Source organism: Gopherus flavomarginatus, chromosome 8 (assembly GCF_025201925.1).
Source record: "Gopherus flavomarginatus isolate rGopFla2 chromosome 8, rGopFla2.mat.asm, whole genome shotgun sequence".
Classification (NCBI taxonomy): Eukaryota; Metazoa; Chordata; order Testudines; family Testudinidae; genus Gopherus; species Gopherus flavomarginatus.
The window spans coordinates 111,238,432-111,258,041 of NC_066624.1; the positions used below are offsets into that span (position 1 = coordinate 111,238,432).

At 52.3% G+C, this 19,610-nt stretch overlaps 1 protein-coding gene across 16 annotated transcripts in view; it reads right to left on the minus strand.

The window, feature by feature from the left end:
* Nucleotides 1–18,849: 18,849 nt before the first annotated feature.
* P3H2 (prolyl 3-hydroxylase 2) overlaps nt 18,850–19,610 on the minus strand; it is a 124,137-nt gene continuing 123,376 nt past the window's right edge. For all 16 annotated transcript variants that reach the window (XM_050964778.1, XM_050964783.1, XM_050964782.1 and 13 more), the window contains exon 15: nt 18,850–19,018. In XM_050964778.1, the coding sequence (XP_050820735.1) occupies nt 18,926–19,018 (93 nt within the window). In that variant the 3' untranslated portion in view covers nt 18,850–18,925. The remainder of the gene's footprint in view (nt 19,019–19,610) is intronic.

Consider the following 19,610-nt stretch of genomic DNA (forward strand, 5'->3'; position numbering starts at 1 on the left):
ATCTGAATGCTCTGCCTGTCTTTGTCGGTATGGTGATGCCTCGCTTGCCTGGCCCATCCAGGTGAAGTTCCAGCACGCCCATCTCCCACAAGCATTCCTGCCCTCACTCCCCAAGAGGAGAGCATCTTGTTCTGTCCCTTGGCCAAATGCCTTGATTTCCTTGTACACTCGGCTGTGGGATTATGTATGTTTAGCTCTTGAGAAATGTCAGTCTTCAGCTGTCGGGTTAGGCAGGACACCATGTTGCTTAGAATCATAGAATCTCAGGGTTGAAAGGGACCTCAGGAGGTCATCTAGTCCCACCCCCTGCTCAGAGCAAGACCAATCCCCAGCTTCATGAGTTCCTTTCTGAATCTAGCCCACAGGTCCCATGGCTCTTAAAGTTTCAGTCCCTGCACGCTCAACTTTGCGTTTTTCCACTTCTCCAGGTGAAATGAGGAACACTGGACCTGTGCTGCTGGGATTTGAACCCACAGCTCTAGAGATTATAAGACTAAGCCATCCCCTTCAGCATATGGGAGGTGCTGGGCTCTGTGCACTATAGCAGTTTGATGCATTGGCTTCTGTTGTAGAGACCTAGCCCTGGCTCTGCAGTAGATGGAGCCCTTGGCTTTCTTCCATCCCAAAATGTTTGGGTCACAATCTCGAGCTTAGGCTGAGACCCCCTGGGTTCGTAAAGCAAAGTCCTCCATGGAGAGTGGCTGGGTTGTGTGCAAAGCGTTACACCAGGCACAGGACCCATTTCCCATGGTTTCTATTGCCCATGCTGCTGCAGATGTTCTCACTGCATGTAGCAGTACGACGGGCGAGGTTCTGCAGTGGAGTGTCTTGGAAGCTGGTGCAGAGGCCAAAGTGCCAGTGCTCCTAGGGAGGAGGGAGCAGAGATGGCTGCTCACCCTGCTAGTGACCTGCAATCCACCTCCAATTTGGGGTTAGCAGCAATGTGTAAACAAAATCTCTTCCTGAAATTGAGACAGCCAGAGAATGGAATCCACTCACACCAGGCACCTCCCAGTACATTATCCCCCACCTGGTTTTATTCAGTTGAGACCAAAGAAAGACAGAAGTACCCCCCGCCCCCTCAGGAGCTGGTGACTCAGGTGTACATGTCTGGTTAGCAAACCCCTTTCTGCAGGCTATGGAGCGAGTGCCCTCTGCTGGAGCGACAGCAGCCTTGAGACGGCTAGTGCGGGTACTTTGCTCCTGCAAATGCCACGTGCAAAGGTCTTAGCAAACTGCTTCGCAGGGGGTGGCGAACTGGAGCAAAGACACTTGTTGGCTATGCTAGTCAAAGTGGGATCTTAATGTAACTGGTACCATTACAGAGGCGTTGCCAGAGCAGGGGACTGCACCAACGTCCGCGTGGAATTCGTACTGGTGCAGGGGACAGGCAAGAACCCATTGCATCCTGTAAGCCTGTGGCATGAACAGATAAAGCCAGGAAATGCTACTATGTGTCTGATCTCCCCAACCCAAACTAAAGCCAGGCGCGTACCAATGTTTCTGCCCCAAGCTGCAGCACTCTACAGAGCTAGCGCTAGCCACCTCTCAAATGGAAGCGTGGGCAAGAGTTGGCTATTATGAATTTTGCACCTCAAATCTGCAGCTAATAAAAATTCCAACCCGAAGAACTGCCGCAGGGGCACAAGTGCTCAAGCTGGAGCAGTGAGATGAACCAGCTACTTATTCTAGCTTAAGACCATCTTCTCCTGGGGTTACCTGTTATGAGAGCTGCTGCTTTTGCAGCATGCCTACTTGTTATGCTTTAGGCTAGGAGCGGATTTAATGATCTTGTAAATAGAGAACAGCCGCAAGCATTCCTTATCAAGGCATTTTACAGACCTTACTGGTGTGTCACAACAGCCCCGTGAAGAGGGAGGTCAGTGGGAGCATTAATATCCCCATTTTACAAATAGGGAAACTGAGGCACAGAGGGAACCCATGTCAGAGCCAGGGTTAGGTGTCCCTGGCACCGAGTTCTTTGTTCAGACCACTAGAGTTTTCTAATAGCTGTGTCCTGAGGCAGGTGCTCTACAAATCCCCCCTGCACCTGAAGCCTGTGCCTGCAACATCCTCTTGGCGGTGGGACGGCTTGTGGGTTCCAAAGCACGCGGGTGGCAATTCTAACTGCTGCTAGGGGCACCCAAGCCGGAAAGGTTGGAGGGCAGGACCCAGAAGAAAAGCTGCCTCTGGCCCTCCAGGGTGGAATTGAACAGGAAGCCACCAGCCTGTCCTCGTAAGAGTTCTAGAAACACAACAAGGTTGCCATTCCAGCTAGATGGGATGGCAGAGCCTTGGTCAGACCCTACGCAAAATTTTCCAGTACAGGAAGAATTTGGAATATTGAGGGAGGGATAGGTCAGTGGTTTGAGCATTGGCCTGCTAAACCCAGGGTTGTGAGTTCAATCCTTGAGGGGGGCCATTTGGGGATTTAGTTAGGGATTGGTCCTGCTTTGAGCAGGGGGTTGGACTAGATGACCTCCTGAGGTCCCTTCCAACCCTAATAATCTATGATCTTATGTTAAAGGAGCACTAGGCTAGAGGCCAACTACATCAAGGCCTCATTACATTGGACACAACATACTGCACAGACAATGACCTAGAGAGGCTGCAGTCTAGGAACCTTTCACAAAAAGAGTTTTTCTTCCAACAGTTTGTTAGGCATTAGACTTAAATGGGTGCTAAATAAACCAGAGAGCCTAATCTAAAAGAAAATCCCTTCCCCTCTCCGCTTTCACTTAATTGGCTTCTGTGATGTCATCAAGTTATGAGTTCCCCAGTCCTCTGGAGAGTCATTCAGGAAAAACAGGATGTGAGACCTGTTTTTTTTTTTTAAATGTTAAAAAACCAGCAATTTACTTTTTTTTTTCCAGTTAAAACTTTCAAGTTTTTAACGCCAGTAAGGAAGCCAAAAAAAAAAAAAAAAAAATCAAAGCAGACCTTATTTTAAACCCCACCTTTGAACTCCAAACCAGTCTTGATTTTCAGACAAAACCATCCACCACAACTGTCAAGCTGCAACAGTTTAAACCCTCTCCCCAATAATGCTTAGCACCTCAAAAGAGCGTTAATCCCACCTCAGATGCTTTGTGAACCAACAAATCCCATTCTAAGAAGCCAGGGCTGGCGGAATGATAAAAGCTGAATGGATCCTCTAAAACCTCTTCCATTTTTCTCCCTCAGTAAATCTGCAAAATATTTAGGGTTCAGAAGAGTAAATAAAATGTCATTAAATGAGCATTAGGAGGCATGGGAAGGAGGCAAATAGGGACATTTTGTCAGTAACCCACAAACATTTGCACAATGCTCGCTAGAAAGGAGCAGCCCACGGAGGCTTGCTTCTGGTTGGGAAGGAGGTGGTGACCCAAACGCTTACTTTGGGTCATCAGGGTTCAAATGCTGGATTAAGTCACACAGGGAGGCTGCGGGTCATGGGCCATGCCACCACCTGCGCAGGTCACAAGACACGTTGCATTGCAAACAATTGAAGCCGGGGGGGGCTCGACTAGCAGCCAGGAGCACTGAGCAGGCCTGAGGTGCAATGGCAGAGCTGCGTGTGGGGCGATGCCCAGGGTACTGCAGGTCAGCTGGAGGTGATTTGTGGTCTGGATTGCGGGTCCCTGAGTTTTGGTTAGTCCCCAGCATTCACTCTCACGTTACTGCCGCCAGCCGAGGGCTTTGTACATTTCATGCACTAGTGTCACAATCAAGCTGAGGGAGCAGCTCATTAATCCACATCTTACCACTGAAGCCTTCAGATTTCTCTGCCAGTTTTCCTGTGCTGGGAAACGGAGTGTGACGCTGATGGTTGGTTCAGCATCCTCAAATGACACTTCCAAGTGCTTCTCAGGCAAGTGAGTTGGGAGCATTCCATGTTGAGACCTGACCTGGTAAAACTCGCCTCTACGGAGGTGCAAGTACAGAGGCTGCTGTTAGCTGTCGTTTGGATCGGAAGGGGATGGACATCGCTGGGGCCAGCTGAGAACAAAGATGGTGCTTATATTGCTTGTAAAAACCATCTCTGATGGAAGCAGTATGGTTAGAGCAGGAAATTTTCTCATTACTGCCAGACAACTTGCCTGAGCTCTCTTGCCAAAGGTATTTAGGCTCCTACTTCCTAATGCAATAACAGGCGTTAGGAACCCAAATGCCTTTGAGGCTCTGGGCCATACTTTATGAATATGGGGACTAGTAGGGGTTAAAATGAGACCAGTCAAGACTGCAGGCTGGTCAGAGGCTGAGCAAATATTATTTGAAAAGTGCTTTGCACTCTCACAGTGCATTTCCTCTGGCATTGCAGAACATGGTTATTATTTATTAGGCATCACAACCCTTTAGTTGTGCTATTGTCTCCACCTTCTGTATCCAGCTTGCCGCTGCATCGTGAAGCCAGGCAAGCTCTGACAGAGAAGGTCTGCAAGGCTGTTAGACAGTAAGGGATGGTAGAATGCAGGTGACAACATCTTAAGAGGTTTCTGTCACTGTCCTAGAGCAGCTTTACTGATGCTATTTCAGGAGGTTGTCTGAATCTTCTTTAGCCTCTGGTACACTTCCAGCAAATGCACTGACTTCTTCCATTCCCATGTTTTCTTTGTGGCTGGATTTTGTCCATATTCATGTATGCGGCTATTTGGTTGATTCAGGTCTTGCTACACTGGAAAGGCGTCGCCTGCCAGAGATAATGCTATTGCTGAAGGTCCCTTCAGCTATGGTCCAACCGCCTCACAAATCTACAGAATGCTACATATCCAACACATCTGTAATTGGGTAAGAAATATTGCAACAGATCCTAATATCGCATAACCAAGTTGCTGTGCAACAAAAATATTACAGTAATTGGAAAACATCTTTGATTAATGACCTTCTGTCAGAATTAAAGGTGTATATGAGTGCATGAGATCATCTGTGCCGCATGGTGAAATGTGAGAGAAATACATCATGACTATTACAAGGGCATTGTCAAGTAGTTCATGCCAAAATTTGTGGATGGGAATATTCTTAATAGGAATAGAAATATTTCTACAGGTCTGTATAGTTAATGAAAACAAGAGTTGGGAGGGTATGTGTACCTCTTCTCCTGTCATTTTGCAACCACTGTGCATGAAAAAAATGAATGATTAAATGAACTCGAAAGCCAGAGTGAAACTGAATGACCTGGTCTCATCGTCTAAGCTAAACGAAGGGCAGAAAAATAATCAAGCAAACAGAGCGAAAAGGAAATGCTATTCAAATGTCCTCCCACCCCCCCGTTTGACAATCTGAAGTGACGTGGTAGCACAAGCATTTACTCTTATTGCAGCAGAACTCCATCAGGGCCCCATTGCACGAGTTGCTAGATAAACACATGGGTTTTGCTGCCAACCGCTCACAGCTTAATCGGTTTGTTAAATGATGTTTAGCTAGATATTGTCCCTTTGGCAGTAACAACTGGAGCCTGTGCATAGGAACGATCCGTACAGACTCATTCTGAGCTCTACACTCAAGGAAAAGAATTGAGGCGGCAAGTTGCACAACAAAACCACCCACATACTGGGGTTGCATAACTAGTGCGGGGTTGACTCATCCCCCAAAGTAAGGGAATGATTGGCGTGTTCCACCGAGCTGTTGAGCCTTTCCATGGATCCAGGGGGAAGGTACCTTAAAGGCAGGTGTGTTACGTTCAGCCCTGGAGCAGCAGCTGTTTCAAGCTCAGTAAATGATTCCCACCTCCACTGAGCTGAATATGACCTATGAGTAAACATTGAAAGAACTTGACATATTTAGTCTAGAGGAGAGAAGGCCGAGGGGTGACCTGAGACGTCTCCAAATATGTTAAGGGCTGTTCTAAAAAGGATGGTGATCTCTGTTGGAGGTGGGGCAAGAAGAAATGGGTTTCACGTGCAGCAAGGGAGATGTAGGATAGCTGTTAAACAGAACTTTCTAACTCTAGGGTAGCTGAGCTCTGGAACAGGCTTCCAAGGGAGGTTGTGGAATCCCCTCATTGGAGGTTTTTAAGGACAGGATGGACAGATTCCTGTCAGGGATGGTCTAGGTTTACATGGTCCTACCTCAGTGCAGGGAGCTGGATTTGGTGACCTCTTGAGGACCCTTCCAGCCCAACATTTCTATGCTCTGGATTTGTAACCAGGTGGAGGAACTGAGGTTAGAATCAGGCCCCACGTGGCTGCATTGTGCAGGAGATGGGAGGGCTGAAAGCCCTGCCTGTGTAATGGTGGTGTTTCTCCTCTCACTCGTACCAGCCATACACAATGGAAGCTGAACTGGCTTCAGTGGAGCTGCTCCTGATTGGCACCCACAGGAGTGAGAGAGCAGGGCCGGGGCGCCGCCGGAGCTAACTGGAGGAGTCCAGCCGGCAATGGATCTGTTGGCACATTTGACAACATGGAGGCTCCTTTCACATTCTGCTGCTGTGTGTGTGTTGGGAGGCCTGGACCTGCCCTGCCAGTACATCCCCATCTCTGGGCCTCCAGCATGGGCTCCTCAGAGTCACCCAAAGTATGGCTGCCTCCTATGCGTGAGGGCTAGTGGGGAGGGACTCTGAGCTCCTACCCTGGGCCAGGGAGAGCAGTGGAGACTGCCCTGAATGCCTGGGTGAATGAGAAGGGCCCTGTTCTGCTTTCCCACAGGCCAGCAGGTGCTAGGGGTATTGCTCCAAGTCCTTTGTGTGGTGGGCGTGCTGTGCCTTAGTCCCCAGGGCACTGGGGTGGAGGCTGCAGCCTTTGCCTCAGGAAGAGATGGACGCTTCCTTTAGTTTGCATCCCAGAGTCTAGGAGTGCTCAGATGGAAGGCACCAACCCCTGGGGAACAGCTGGCTGCACTGCGTGGCCCTCTGAGCTCAGCACGCACAGCAGTGTCAGTGAACACCAGGGGGCGCTGCCTCCACCCTGCTTGGCCCATTCCATAGCCGCCAGGATGGGCAGCCTCTGACCGGGGTCTGAGGGGGTGATGCGGAAGTGGGGTGGGGGGTGAACAGCTTTTCTGTAGCCTTCAGCATGGACTTTCCAGCGAGCTCCGTGAGCTGCATTACCTTCGGTCGCCTGAAGCCCTCAGTCTCTGGGTCCCATGGGACAGTCACCGGCCCGGCCCATGGCACAGATGGTTGAGTAACTGGAGGACTTGCACAGCTTCTGCTGCTGTAATAATGCAAACCTGACCTCCCAGTTAATCCTGCTGGGTGGATGGCTGGCAATAAGGTAAAGTTCCTGGTATTGCACATTTCACTTTAATTAGCCCACTTCTTTCTGGAGGGAGAGATGGAAGGACCGAAAGTGCAAGTAAATGCCTTTTGCAGCACCTCTCACAGACAGAACTCAGCTCGGAAGGACATCCCACACCTCCAGCCCCTGAGAGCCAAAGCACACAGAGCCAGGCTCCCCCACTTCCAGGGCCAAATTCTGCAGTGGCAGCAGAAGTAGAGGTGCCCACAAGCCATGGGAGGAGCCTTTCAGTTCAAATGGGAAGCAGGAAAGCTCAGAAATTGCGTGGGACAGGCTGTGCTGATGAGACTTCCTGCTCCGATTTGCATAGCCCAGATGCTGGAAGAGCTCTGATCAGCGGCCCACAAGCTTCCCGACTTTCAGGCACTTCCCCTGACCGAGCTCACCTGGGAGTCATTGGGATCAGAGTCGTGGAAAGGGGTCTCTGAGGGGTAGCTGACTTGCCCTGCGTTGGTTTCATGTGCAGTAATTTGGTATGAATTCTACCTGAGCAGCGTATTGATTTGTCTAACGCTTGATTCCTTCACCTCCCGGGAAGTAGTTTAAGCTTAGTCAGACTCCCAAGTTAAATGAGATTTATGGAGTCAGATCAGTTCACTGTGTCAGTTTCAACAGGCATCATAAATCACCCGTCTCCCAGTCCTGCAAGTCCATCACGTCCCTTACAATGGTCGCAAGTCAGCCAGCCAAAGGCAGGCCAGCTGCTTGAGCACTCTGTGCTATAAGGGCGGGAACGTGCAGAACTCTGGGTGGAGTCTTCCAGTTAAAGTTGCTCTGTACCTCGCCCAGGTGCTGGAATGGTGAATCACGATTCTGCTACATGCACATGAAGTTTGCACTGGCAGCAGGGGATGGATGAAGTGGGGCTCACAGCCTTTCTGGCCTGTGACTGCCCCTGACCAGTGACAGGAAGAAAGAGTCAGTGTGTGCATTCAGCCCGTCGCCAATGCAAAGCGTGTTCCACCCTAGCGCCACTTTTGTTTTCCTCCCAGGCTACTGTGTAGGGTACAAACTCTGCCGTCACTTCCACCACAGCCTAGCCCAGCAGGAAGTACCAGGCAAGGGAAATTGCATCATTCAAATGGCAATAGCGCCCAAGTGTGAACTATAGCTAAGGCTGTGAGTTCAGTGCAAAAAACGTTCAGTGAACGGCCCGTCAGATGCACCGACATAAAGAGGCATCATGGGAGAGCGGGCCCACCCTTCACCAGCAGCTCCTGGCCCAGAGAGTTGGCCCTGGCTCCCTTGCCTGTTGCACAGGGTCACAGCACCGGTCAAGTTTAGCCCAGCTGGAGACAGAGGGGGGGACAGCCCATCGCTGAGCGGTATTGCAACGGCACTCAGTCTCGGGGGGAGGGTGTCTAATTAAAAGAGATTGCCAAGAGTTTGCCAACTTTCTTCAAATTAACGCTTTCTGTGACAACCGCGTTAGCGTAGCTCTTGCTGGGTTGGCGGGATTTGATAGGGGACTGCATTGCTGATAGACTTGGGCTTGGGGCCCGGTACCGAACTGCCCTGTGGGCTCAGGTAACACACGGAAACTTTCTTCCTCAATGTGGCCATCCTCGCCCCCGGGAATGCTGGGAAAGTTACATTTGTTCCCATTTGAGCCACTGGGAACATGGGAAGGGGAATGAGCATGAAAAGCACAGCACCACCTCTCAAACCCAGCATCCAAGCTCCTCAAATCCACATCTCGACACCAGGGCATGAGGGGATTTAGGAGCTCCGGAGCCCCGTGACTTTGAATCCCACCCTTTGAGAACCAAACTCGCATGTGGACACTAACTGAGCGAACACCCCTCAACTTGTCCCTGGACGCTAGCCATGGAGACACTCTTGTGTGTCCTGTAGCCAGCTCCCTGGCTGCACAGGAGTGGTCCCTGGGGTGCATTTGCTAGTGTGCTCTTAGCCTAGCAGGAAAACACTTGCTAAGGGTGAAATCTGTCACCTGTGGAGTTGTCTCCTAAGGGAAGTGGTGGGAGTCATTTGACATTAGGCCAAGCAAAACACTGGTTGATATTCTCCAGGGACTTCACCAGCAGGGGCTGTGGGACTGGCTGGCATGACCTAGCAGGCCTTTTCCACCTGTAACAGCTGTGGTTCTGTGCCCTCCCTCCTGGGTGGTCAGTACGCCCCAGTGCCATGTGGCTGTTGCATGGCACAGTGTTGGTCCTATACGAAGGGCCACACTTTGCTTTCACCCGCAGAGGTGACTGAAATAATAGCAAAGGGGATGTTCTCTAGCACAGGGGTTGGCAACCTTCCAGCAGTGGTGTACCAAGCCTTCATGTGTACGCACTAATTAAAGGCGTTGTGTGCCAGTAATATGTTAACGTTTTTAGACAGTCTCTATAAGTCTATAATATATAACCAAACTTCTGTTATATGTAAAGTAAAGAAGGTTTTCAAAATGTTTCAGAAGCTTTGTTTAAAATTAAATTCAAATGCAGATCTTAGCAGTTTAGTGTGATCCTTGCCCTTGCTTTTCCTTGCTGAGCTTTAAAATGTCTGGCGCGTATTTGGATACTTTAAGCTGCACGCCGGCTTCTGAGTGATCAGTTGTTAACCGGCTGGAACCCCAGATCAGCAGCTGAGGTGAGTGGAGCTGGGGGCGGGTAGGGCTGAGCAGGGCCGGAGGCCTGGACCCTGTCTGGCAGGGGGCTTGCGCTGGAACTCCAGCTGGAAGCAAGGTGAATGGGGCCACAGCGGGGGACCCCGGCTGGCAAGGGGCCAGCAGCCGGAACCCCAGAGCAGCGACTGCCCCGCTCTGGGCTTTCGACCACCAGCTCCTGCCAGCCAGAGTCTCAGCCCGCTGCCACTCTGGGGTTTAAGCTGCCGGCTCCTGCCAGCCGGGGTCTCAGCCCGCTGCCTGCCTGGGGTTCCTTTTCCCAGGTCAACAGCGGGTGCTGAGTGGGACTAGTGGTGGGACCCTGGCTGGCAAGGGGCCAGCAGCGGGAACCCCAGAGCGGTGGCAGGCTGAGTGGCTCAGCCCGCACCACGTGCCATCAAAAATCGGCTCGCATGTCACCTTTGGCACCTGTGCAGTAGGTTCCCGACCCCTGCTCCAGCAACATCCAGGCCAATGATGCCTGAGACGGAAGCTCTTGGTGGCTGGAATCCTGGGGCCCCGTTTTCCCAGCCTTATTTCCATGGCTGTCAATATGGAGGACTGGGAAATGTTCCCTGTAGCCTACACACACACACACACGCCAAGTGGGGACCCAGCTGCTGAAGGCACGTAACTGTCACACAGGAGGTAGATGTGAAAACACCCAGCCCCACCCGCCGCACCCAGAGCCAGGAGGGATTTGAAAACCAAAACAAAGGGAAAAGTCAGTCCCCACCCATCCACCCAAGTTGGCTGGTAAATCAAATAAAACAACTGGCATAGTGGGTGCGGTGAGATGCCAATTCCCAGCCTCTCACAGCACCGTGGAGGGGATGTCGAAATGAATGAAGAGGAACAAACAACCCAAAGAGGCCTCAGGCGAACTGGTTTTCAGGCACTGGTGGGTTGTTTTCTTATTACCAGCTCTGCTGTGCATGTGATCGGCTCTGTGATTCCTCCCTGAGGGACTGGGCTGCAGAGCTGTGCACACACAACGCCTTACTCTCTGGAGGCTGGTTGTTGGTGAGGCTCGCATCAGGGGGCCATGATCCAGCAACAGTCACCACCATAGCTAGGCTCATTAATGCTGGTCTCAATAGACTTGCCCTAGGACTGAAAGGACCACGGAGGGACTGGATTGGGGCATATTGGTGGGAGACATTTGACCTGTGAGTGTCCATGTCGGTTATGCTGCATGTCTCAAGGGGTGTCAATGCAGAACCTTTCCTGAGCACAAACTCATTGATAGGCTGGCTGGTAGCTTCAAAGTGTGGCACAACCCTGCCTTCATTACAACAGCCTTTAGGACTGGCTCCTCTTGCTGTGGAGGACAAAACTGGCACGTGCAAATGGGGAGGTTACACCGCCTCTGTGTCCATCTTCAGCAGTCTCACTGCAGCCGGGCCAGGCCCTCAGCTTCCCAACAGCAGTCACCCTTCAGCCCATGGGCGGGGTCAATCCAGTGTAAAGTGCCCAGGAAGCCCAGGGCTACAGGCCTGGGAGCTAGTGGCTGGAGCACTGGACTGGGAGGCAGGAGCCGTGAGTTTTATTTTCAAGCTCTGGCACTGACCTAGTGAGTCATGTCCACGCTTTGTGCTGCTCTGTCTCTGCCCACTCTTTGTCTGGGCGCATTACAGTGACCGTTCTTTGGGACGGGGCTGGCTCGCCGTGCATGGATGTGTAGCATGCAGCACAAAGGAGCTCTGAGCCCCAGAGGGGCTGCAACTGAATCACAAACAGTAATAAGCTTTGTGCTAAACCATTTATGGCTATGGCTTCAGCCCGCACATCTCCTCTGGCCTGGCCACTCAACCTGCAGTTCTGAACCTGGGTCCAGCAACACACGGGCACACAACTCCCAATGAACTCACCTGACTCCCTTTGAGACTCTGGGCCCTCAGCCTTCACAGCACTGCCCCCTGCCCTGCCCAGGCTGCGGGTGGCATTAATCAGCGACAGGTTGGCCTTTTTCCCGTGTGTGTCCTGTGATGGCCGCAGAAAGTGGAGTAGAATGACCGCATTTTCTAGCCTGTGAGTGGAGGCTGCAAGCCAGCAAAGCACTTAACCATGGCCTGACCTCTAAGCATGTGAGTAATTGCATTGCTCCCCCGGGCTTCAGCGTGTGGCTGGAGCACAGTCGAAGGCAGGCTGGGAACGCCGGGCCCTGGAGAGGAGCGTAGTGCTGCACTAGCATGGTAGACATGCTAGCGCTGGTGGGTGGCTGCCTGTTGCGTGTATCTCCTCTGCGCAGACTGTGATGTGCCGACAGCAATAAGCAGCAGGTATGTCAAGCTGACAGTGTGGGGGCACTCAGGGCCCTCGTGAACGCCCATGGGCTACAGAAGCTGCTTGGCACTTCTTCCACACACTGTAACAGACTGATGGGGTGACAGTGAGCCCACCGTTAGCACCCCATGCGCTAACCTTCTGAAGCCAAGCAATAACCATGAGTGCTGAGCTCATTCTCTGAATCCACCCCAGAAATCTCATTAGCAGATTCTCGCGCTTCCCATCCACAGCGGCGCTGCAGACTTTGTTTCCATCCCTCCGGCTGACAGCATGTGCATGATTCACTCAGGGTATGTCTACGCTACAGGATTATTCCGATTTTACATAAACTGGTTTTGTAAAACAGATTGTATAAAGTCACGTGCACGTGGCCACACAAAGCACAATTATTCGGTGGTGTGCATCCATGTACCAAGGCTAGCGTCGATTTCTGGAGCGTTGCACTGTGGGAAATTATCCCATAGTTCCTGCAGTCTCCCTTGCCCATTGGAATTCTGGGTTTTGATCCCAATGCATGATGGTGCAAAAACAGTGTTGTGGGTGATTCTGGGTAAATGTCGTCACTCATTCCTTCCTCCCTGAAAGCAACGGCAGACAATCATTTCGTGCCCTTTTCCCCTCGATTGCCCTGGCAGATGCCATAGCATGGCAACCATGGAGCCCGTTTCGCCTTTTGTCACTGTCACCATATGTTTACTGGATGCCGCTGACAGAGGAGGTACTGCAGCACTACACAGCAGCATTCATTTGCCTTTGCATGGTAGCAGAGATGGTTACTATCTCTCTTGTACCGTCTGCCATGACACTGTAAATTGGTGATGAGAGGACGGTTATCAGTCATTCTGTACCATCTGCTGCTGTCATGGATGCTCCTGGTTGGCCTTTGCTGAGGTTGGCCAGGGGCATAAAGACAAAAATGGGAATGATGACTCAGGTCATTCCCTCCTTTATGTTTTATCTAAAAATAGTCAGTCCTGTCTAGAATATGGGGCAACTGTACTAGAGAACCAGTGAATCAGAGAGCACAGCCGCTCCGTGTCAGATCCCGCAGAAATGATGAGCTGCATGCCATTCTAGGGGGTGCCCCTGCAACAACCCCATCCTTTGCTTCCCTCCTTCCCCAACCCTCCTGGGCTACCGTTCCAGGGTCCCCCCGTTTGTGTGATGATGTAATAAAGCATGCAGGAATAAGAAACACTGACTTGTTAGTGAGATAAAATGAGCGGGAGGTCCATGCTGGAGCTCTTTTTGGATTTGGGACTGCATGGCCACCCGTGCTGATCAGAGCGCCATGCTGGGCAAGCAGGAAATGAAATTCAGAAGTTCGCGGGGCTTTTCCTGTCTACCTGGCCACTGCATCCGAGTTCAGATGGCTTTCCAGAGCGGTCACAGTGGTGCACTGTGGGATACTGCCCGGCAGGGCCGGCTTTAGGCCTATTTCACCAGTTCCCCCAAATCGGGCCCCACTCCTAAGAGGACCCCGCGCCCAGAGAGAATCCCTTCCCTGGCTAGAGGCGCCTTTTTAATTTTTACTCACCTGGAGGCACGTTGGGTCTTCAGCGGCACTTTGGCAGCGGGTCCTTCAGTGCTGCCGAAGACCTGGAGCGAGTGAAGGACCCACTGCCGAAGTGCCGCCGAAGACTCAGAGCACCGCCCTGTGAGTACAAGCCCCACGTGTTTTGGTTTTTTTTTAAGTCATCCCTGCAGGGGCCCCCTCGAAACTATTCGACTGGAGCCCTGCACTTCCTAAAGCCGGCCCTGCCGCCCGGAGGCCAATACCATCGCTTTGCGGCCACACTAACCCTAATCCGACAGGGCAATACTGATTTCAGCGCTACTCCTCTCGTCGGGGAGGAGTACAGAAACCAGTTTAAAGATCCCTTTATATCGCTATTAAAGGCCTCGTTGTGTGGACAGATGCAGGGTTAAATCGGTTTAACGCTGCTAAATTTGGTTTAAGTGTAGACCAGGCCTCAGTCTAGCTGCAATGCTGCTTCTCTTCTCCTCACCTGGGACCAAAACATAAGCAAGCGCCTGGTCTGGCTCCTGTTGAACTCTGTGGTGGGGGGACCTTTTTCTACTGGCATCCGCTGGAGCAACCCTGGGGCTAAGGGCTTGTCTACACTGGCGCTTTACAGCACTGCTACTTTCTCGCTCGGGGTGTGAAAAAACACCCCCCGAGCGCAGCACGTTTCAGCGCTGAACAGCGCCAGTGTAGACAGTGCCCCAGCGCGGGCAGGGTCGAGTCCTGCTCCCAGCGCTGGGCGCTATGCACCTCATGGGGGGGTGGGGGTTTCAAGCCCTGGCAGAGCTCTCTCACAGCGCTGCACTGCAACCACACAAGCCCCATACAAGTGCTGCCCTAACTCATCAGTAGGGTTGGGATCCTTCAGGGCGACATGCTCCCCCCCACCTGCCCCGTACACACTCCTTTACTCTAAATTGTGGCTATTCGGGAGGAGTGGCCGGCTAACTGATCTTCTGCGTTTCAACTTTTCCCAGATTAAACCCTGTGCACCAGCTCGATTGGTGTCAGCACTGGGCTGGGACTGGACTCGGGGTAGCTGTGGGCGGTGGTTACATGCCCCAGGGCTGTGGCATGTATGAGCTGGAGCCAGGTTCTAGCAAGGGGTGAGAGCTGGCATGTGGGGGCAAGGCCATTTCCTCCACCTTGCTCCCAGAACCTGAGTTGGTCCCCATTCCCCATTCTGCCTGGGGAGCTGGCAGGATGCTGGGACGTAGAGGGGTGGCTGATGAGGGCCGTGACTAGGATTGCTCCCAATCCCCGAGTCTCAGGCCAAGGGAGCCTGTCCCCGGCTGATGCCATTGGTACTGGAGCACATTGCCACTGAAAAATGACCATTTGAGGTTTATTTTTTAATTGAAAACTGACAGAAAATGTTTCTCCCTCAGCTGGCAGTTGAGGTTCCTGCCAGAACATGAGCAGCTGGGATCAGGCTGATGGCTGGCACCGCATCCGCGCTGGGGCAAAAGTGGGGTTTAGCACGGGGGTGCTAGCAACGCCTGCTATAAACTCACTTTTTTCCCTAGGCACAGCCCAGCTTTGCAATGCTGTGGGTTGTAGCCACCCAGGATCTGTAAGGCAAAGCTGATCAGCCCCTCTGGATGGGCCGGCTCCTCTGTTCTGGGGGTGACCATGGGGCTGGGCAACTTGGCTTCTGCAGCCTCCCCTCACGTCTCTCATCCAACTGCCCTGCTGCTGGTGGCCCTTTCCATCTTCTCTGCCCAGGGGGACATGTGGGGAACCAGTGCTGTAAATAGATCTCTGGTTGCCAAGCAGCAGAGGCGGCTTTTCCAAGCCTGCCAAGGAGAGGCCCCCCACTCCCTACAGTGTACAAGTTCAAGTGGCACTTCCCTGATGGTCCTGCCTTTGCGTCCGTGCAATGGGCAACCAAAGGGAGTTAGGTACCGACATAGCTCTTATGATGGGGGCCTTCACTGTGCTGCAACTCAGGTGAGAGACATTTACTTACCAGTGTCCTCGGGGGTTAATGTCTTGTCTCTAAAGTGCTCTGAGACCCTCACAGAGGAGCCTCACTCAGTGCAAAGGGTTCTTATGGCCGAGGTCCAGCAATACGATAAGGCATCATAAATCCCTCTGGGCGACACAAAAACCCAGAGGGGAACTGCACCATGCCCCAGCTGCAGGAGCGGGCAGATTGCTGCAGGGACGCCTGGGCTGGCTAAACGATGGGAAGAAAAGGACCATCCCACTTGACTCAAACTCTTCTGAGTAATATAGCTCAGCGATGTCTTTCAGCTGTCGCATCCCCACCCAGACACAAACACCCTGCCTGGCAGCCAGCTCTGTACCTTCTTGCGGCCATTTGGCTGATAATACGATTCCTTTAGGCTCTTTTGCAGACATAACTCAGACTCTGCTAAACCTGTCCCAGCTGCTGTTTTCAGTACTAAGCGGGGTCTGGCTTAGTTAATAAGGAACTAACAAGCTACAGTGCTCAACGCCTTTTCCAAACCCCACGGGCCACACCCAGTGTCACTGAGAAAACTGGGTCAGCTCGAATAACCTGAGAAAGTGGTTGTTGTGCTTACGACTGTCCTGCGCCCCCGAGGCAAAGGAGGTGTTACCCAACAGTTAACTTACAGCTGTGCGAACAAGTGACCACTGCAAGTGCAAAAACCACTGCTTCCTCCAGGGAGGCCTCCTCCCAGCAGTTAATGGCGCTGTCTGGATAAATTACCGGAGGCCAAGGCTGTGACCTCTGTTTAGTTTATTCCCCTGGGTTTAGACACAGCTCTCTAGCTAGCAGCAATATAGCATCAGCCAAATCACAACCTGCAATGGGAGTGCGATAGCGCAGCTGACGTGCTGTTCCTTTCCTCGCCAGCCGGCCGGCCGGCCGCCACAGGGAGATGCGTGTAGATAGGACTGGGCCCTGCTGGCCTCGGCGGCAATGAGAAATGGAGTGCGCAGCAGGTGGGTACAGACCAGGGGAGCTGGGGGTGGTTTAGGGCTCCTGGGATTTGCAGTGGCAGGGTAAGCCATTGTCCCCCAATCCCAGCACAGACAGGGTGGGAGCTAGTGTTAATGTCAGGTATGCGTTAATGAAGAGGGAAAGCTGCATAAACCCACTTGACCAACATAGATGCAGCGTTTGCTGATTTAATAAAGTAGACACCACGGGTCAGAGTGGGGCAGCAGCTAACAGAGCTCGCCTGTATGGACGTAAATGCCATTCCTCCTGCACTGCTGCTCCTGCGGTTTGAACAGGGCACTCTGGGTCTGGAAGAGACTTTACAGGGAGGCTGGGATATTAGAAAAGAAACAGGCTGAAGGTTTGCAACAGCCTCGCAGCATGTTGGAGGGAACCTACCACACCTGCACGCTGACTCCGTCTTACTGCTGAACCAAAAACGTTGATCCCCCAGACTGGGAGCTGGGGCAAGAACCCCTGGGAAGGAGGGCCAGAGTGAAGGCTGGCCGTTTGCATGGTTACGCAGCAAGTGAGCTGAGGGAAGTTGCCCCCTCCCAGCCTCAGCAGGAAGGTGGCAGCAAATTCTGGCTGAGGGGCACGTGGTCAACACCTTGCAAGTATGTATCTGCGACCCATGCGGGGGCTGGTCACGTAATCGACCTGCAGCCAGGAGCAGCCCGCAGTGAGATGGCTCTGCTCCTGTGCTAAGGGATGAAGCTGCTGGGCATTTTGACAGACGTGTTCTGTGTATGAGCACCAGTTCCCTTTCCTGATGAGGTGGCAGCTTTGGAAGCAGACAAGCCCTGAGGAAGGGCTTGCAGCAGGGAGGAGGAAGGCACTGCTGCAGAGCAGGAAAACTTGGGGCAGGTTCAGCATTAGCTTCATTATAGAGGAGAGAGAACAAGTGAATGGGGTCAGATTCCCAATGCCCTCGAAATGCCGGCGGGGGGGGGGGGGGGGGGCAAGGGCCAAGCACCGGGTAAGCTCCCAGCAGCACTGTTTGGCAAAGGGACGGTATCATTAGGAACCCCACCCCACAGTCCCCAGCCTGCCAAGGCGCTCTTTGCTTTGCAGCTGATTGATTGGGGTGAGAATCACCCCTGTGCATGGGGTCAGCACTGAGGGTCAGGATGCTCACTGGCTTCAGTGACTTAGAGCAGCTGAGGATCTGATCCTATAACCCTCCCATCCTGGCCCCAGGGTTATAGTCACCCTACAAGTGGAGAAGACAACGACACAGCAAGATACGGACTTAGTAGCCTACCAGAGCTCATGAGCTTAATAAAACAGCCCCCGCTGCCCGCAGAAGAAGCCAGATCCTTCAGGGCATTACACTTTGAGTGAAGAATGCAGTAAGCACATAACACCGACAGGAGCATAAACAGTTTTTGCTGGGGCAGGGTATGCACTCACTCTCCAGGAAATGATGTAGTTACAGTATCTTGCCCATGAACAGATGCAAAATGCACACCCCGTAGCATGTCACCATCACATCTGTGACACTGTCAGACACTGTTCTGCATGGGCCTGGGGAATTCTAACCTGAAATTTCACCAGTAGCGGCACCAGCTCCTGCCCCGGAACCCCAAACTTCACAGCAAGAGGCAGAGTTTCTTTCTTGTGCCCCAAGCTGTTAATGGGGAAAATGCAATCACTGAGAATGCCAATCTCAGTGTGGAACAGCTGGAAATCAAGCTGCTTGGCTTAGTCCTTTTCTTCATCACACCACTTTGCTGGGACCCCCCGGCAGAGCAATTCCATCTTGTGCTCAGCGGACATGATTTCTTAAAGGACAATTCCAACCACCTGGCTGTGCTCAGCAATGCACGGGCAGATCCAGGCCACGTACCAGGAGCCTGTACGTTTCCCAGAGCAGGATTCAGATCTAACTCCTCAAATGGCGAATGGCTTTGGAAGGGGAGACACCACACACAAAAAAATCCAGCCAGGTCTCACCCACACTGCATGAGCCCAGGACAACCAAAGAACTGTACAGTTCCCCTCAATCTGCAGTCACCGCCTTGCCGCGAATAGGGTGTGTGAACCTACAGGAACCCTCACTCTATGTTCTCCTTGTCTGGGTCTGAGGAGAGAGCCCTGGGAAGACAGCCTGTCTGGGGAATAGAGGGACCCAAAAAAGTGCTGGGGAGGGCCAGTGAATGCAGCAGGAAGAGTCAGCCCCAGCAGGGAGAAGGGCGCACATGGGGCCTAGAGGGAGCTGTGCCAAAACACAGAGGCGCCATGTTCATATTAACCAGTTAATTTATACCGAGGCTCTGTATAAAAATAAAAGGGTTCTAATAGGATTAACAATATTAAATAAATATTTAATCGAAAGTCCTTGGCCTAGTTTAGAGCTCATCCTTTGGGTTGATGTTCAGGTCGCTGGCTCCTAGACGCTCTTGGTCTAACGTCGCTATCACTTCGTCTGCCTGGATTCGCTCCTGCAGAGAAGAGAAGGAGGAATTAACAGCAGTAGTAGATGCGGTGGCTCCTCTCATCTCTGAGCTATTTCTCCACCAAGGAGGAAATTCATCCTGGCACAGAAGGCCAGTATAAGACCTGGGCACAACTCACCTGGGGACACGGTGCGGTCAAATGGATTGGGCACTAAGCTGGCATTTGGGAGAGCCATTCTCAGCTCTGCCACAACCTTGCTGTATGACCTTGGGGAGGTCACGTGACTGCTCTGTGCCTCAGTTTCCCCTCTTCACCCTTAGGCAAGACAGTCAATTTCAATTTTAAGCTCTCTGGGGCAGATCTCGTCCAATGCACGTACAGCACGTAGCACAACAGGGCCTGTAGTGCTATTGTAACACAAATAACGACAGCGCCGCCACGTCCATGTGTCCTAAACTAAGGCCCCATGGGATGGACAGGCTGCGGTTGCCAGACCCCAGAAAGCAGCAGCACCATCTAACAACTGGATTAGTAGACTCGGTGTCAGAGCTCCTGGGCTTTATTCTGTTTTGCCAATGACTTGCTTGTGTGCCCTAGGGGAAGCTGTCTAACCCCCCTCACCAGAATTTTGCCATC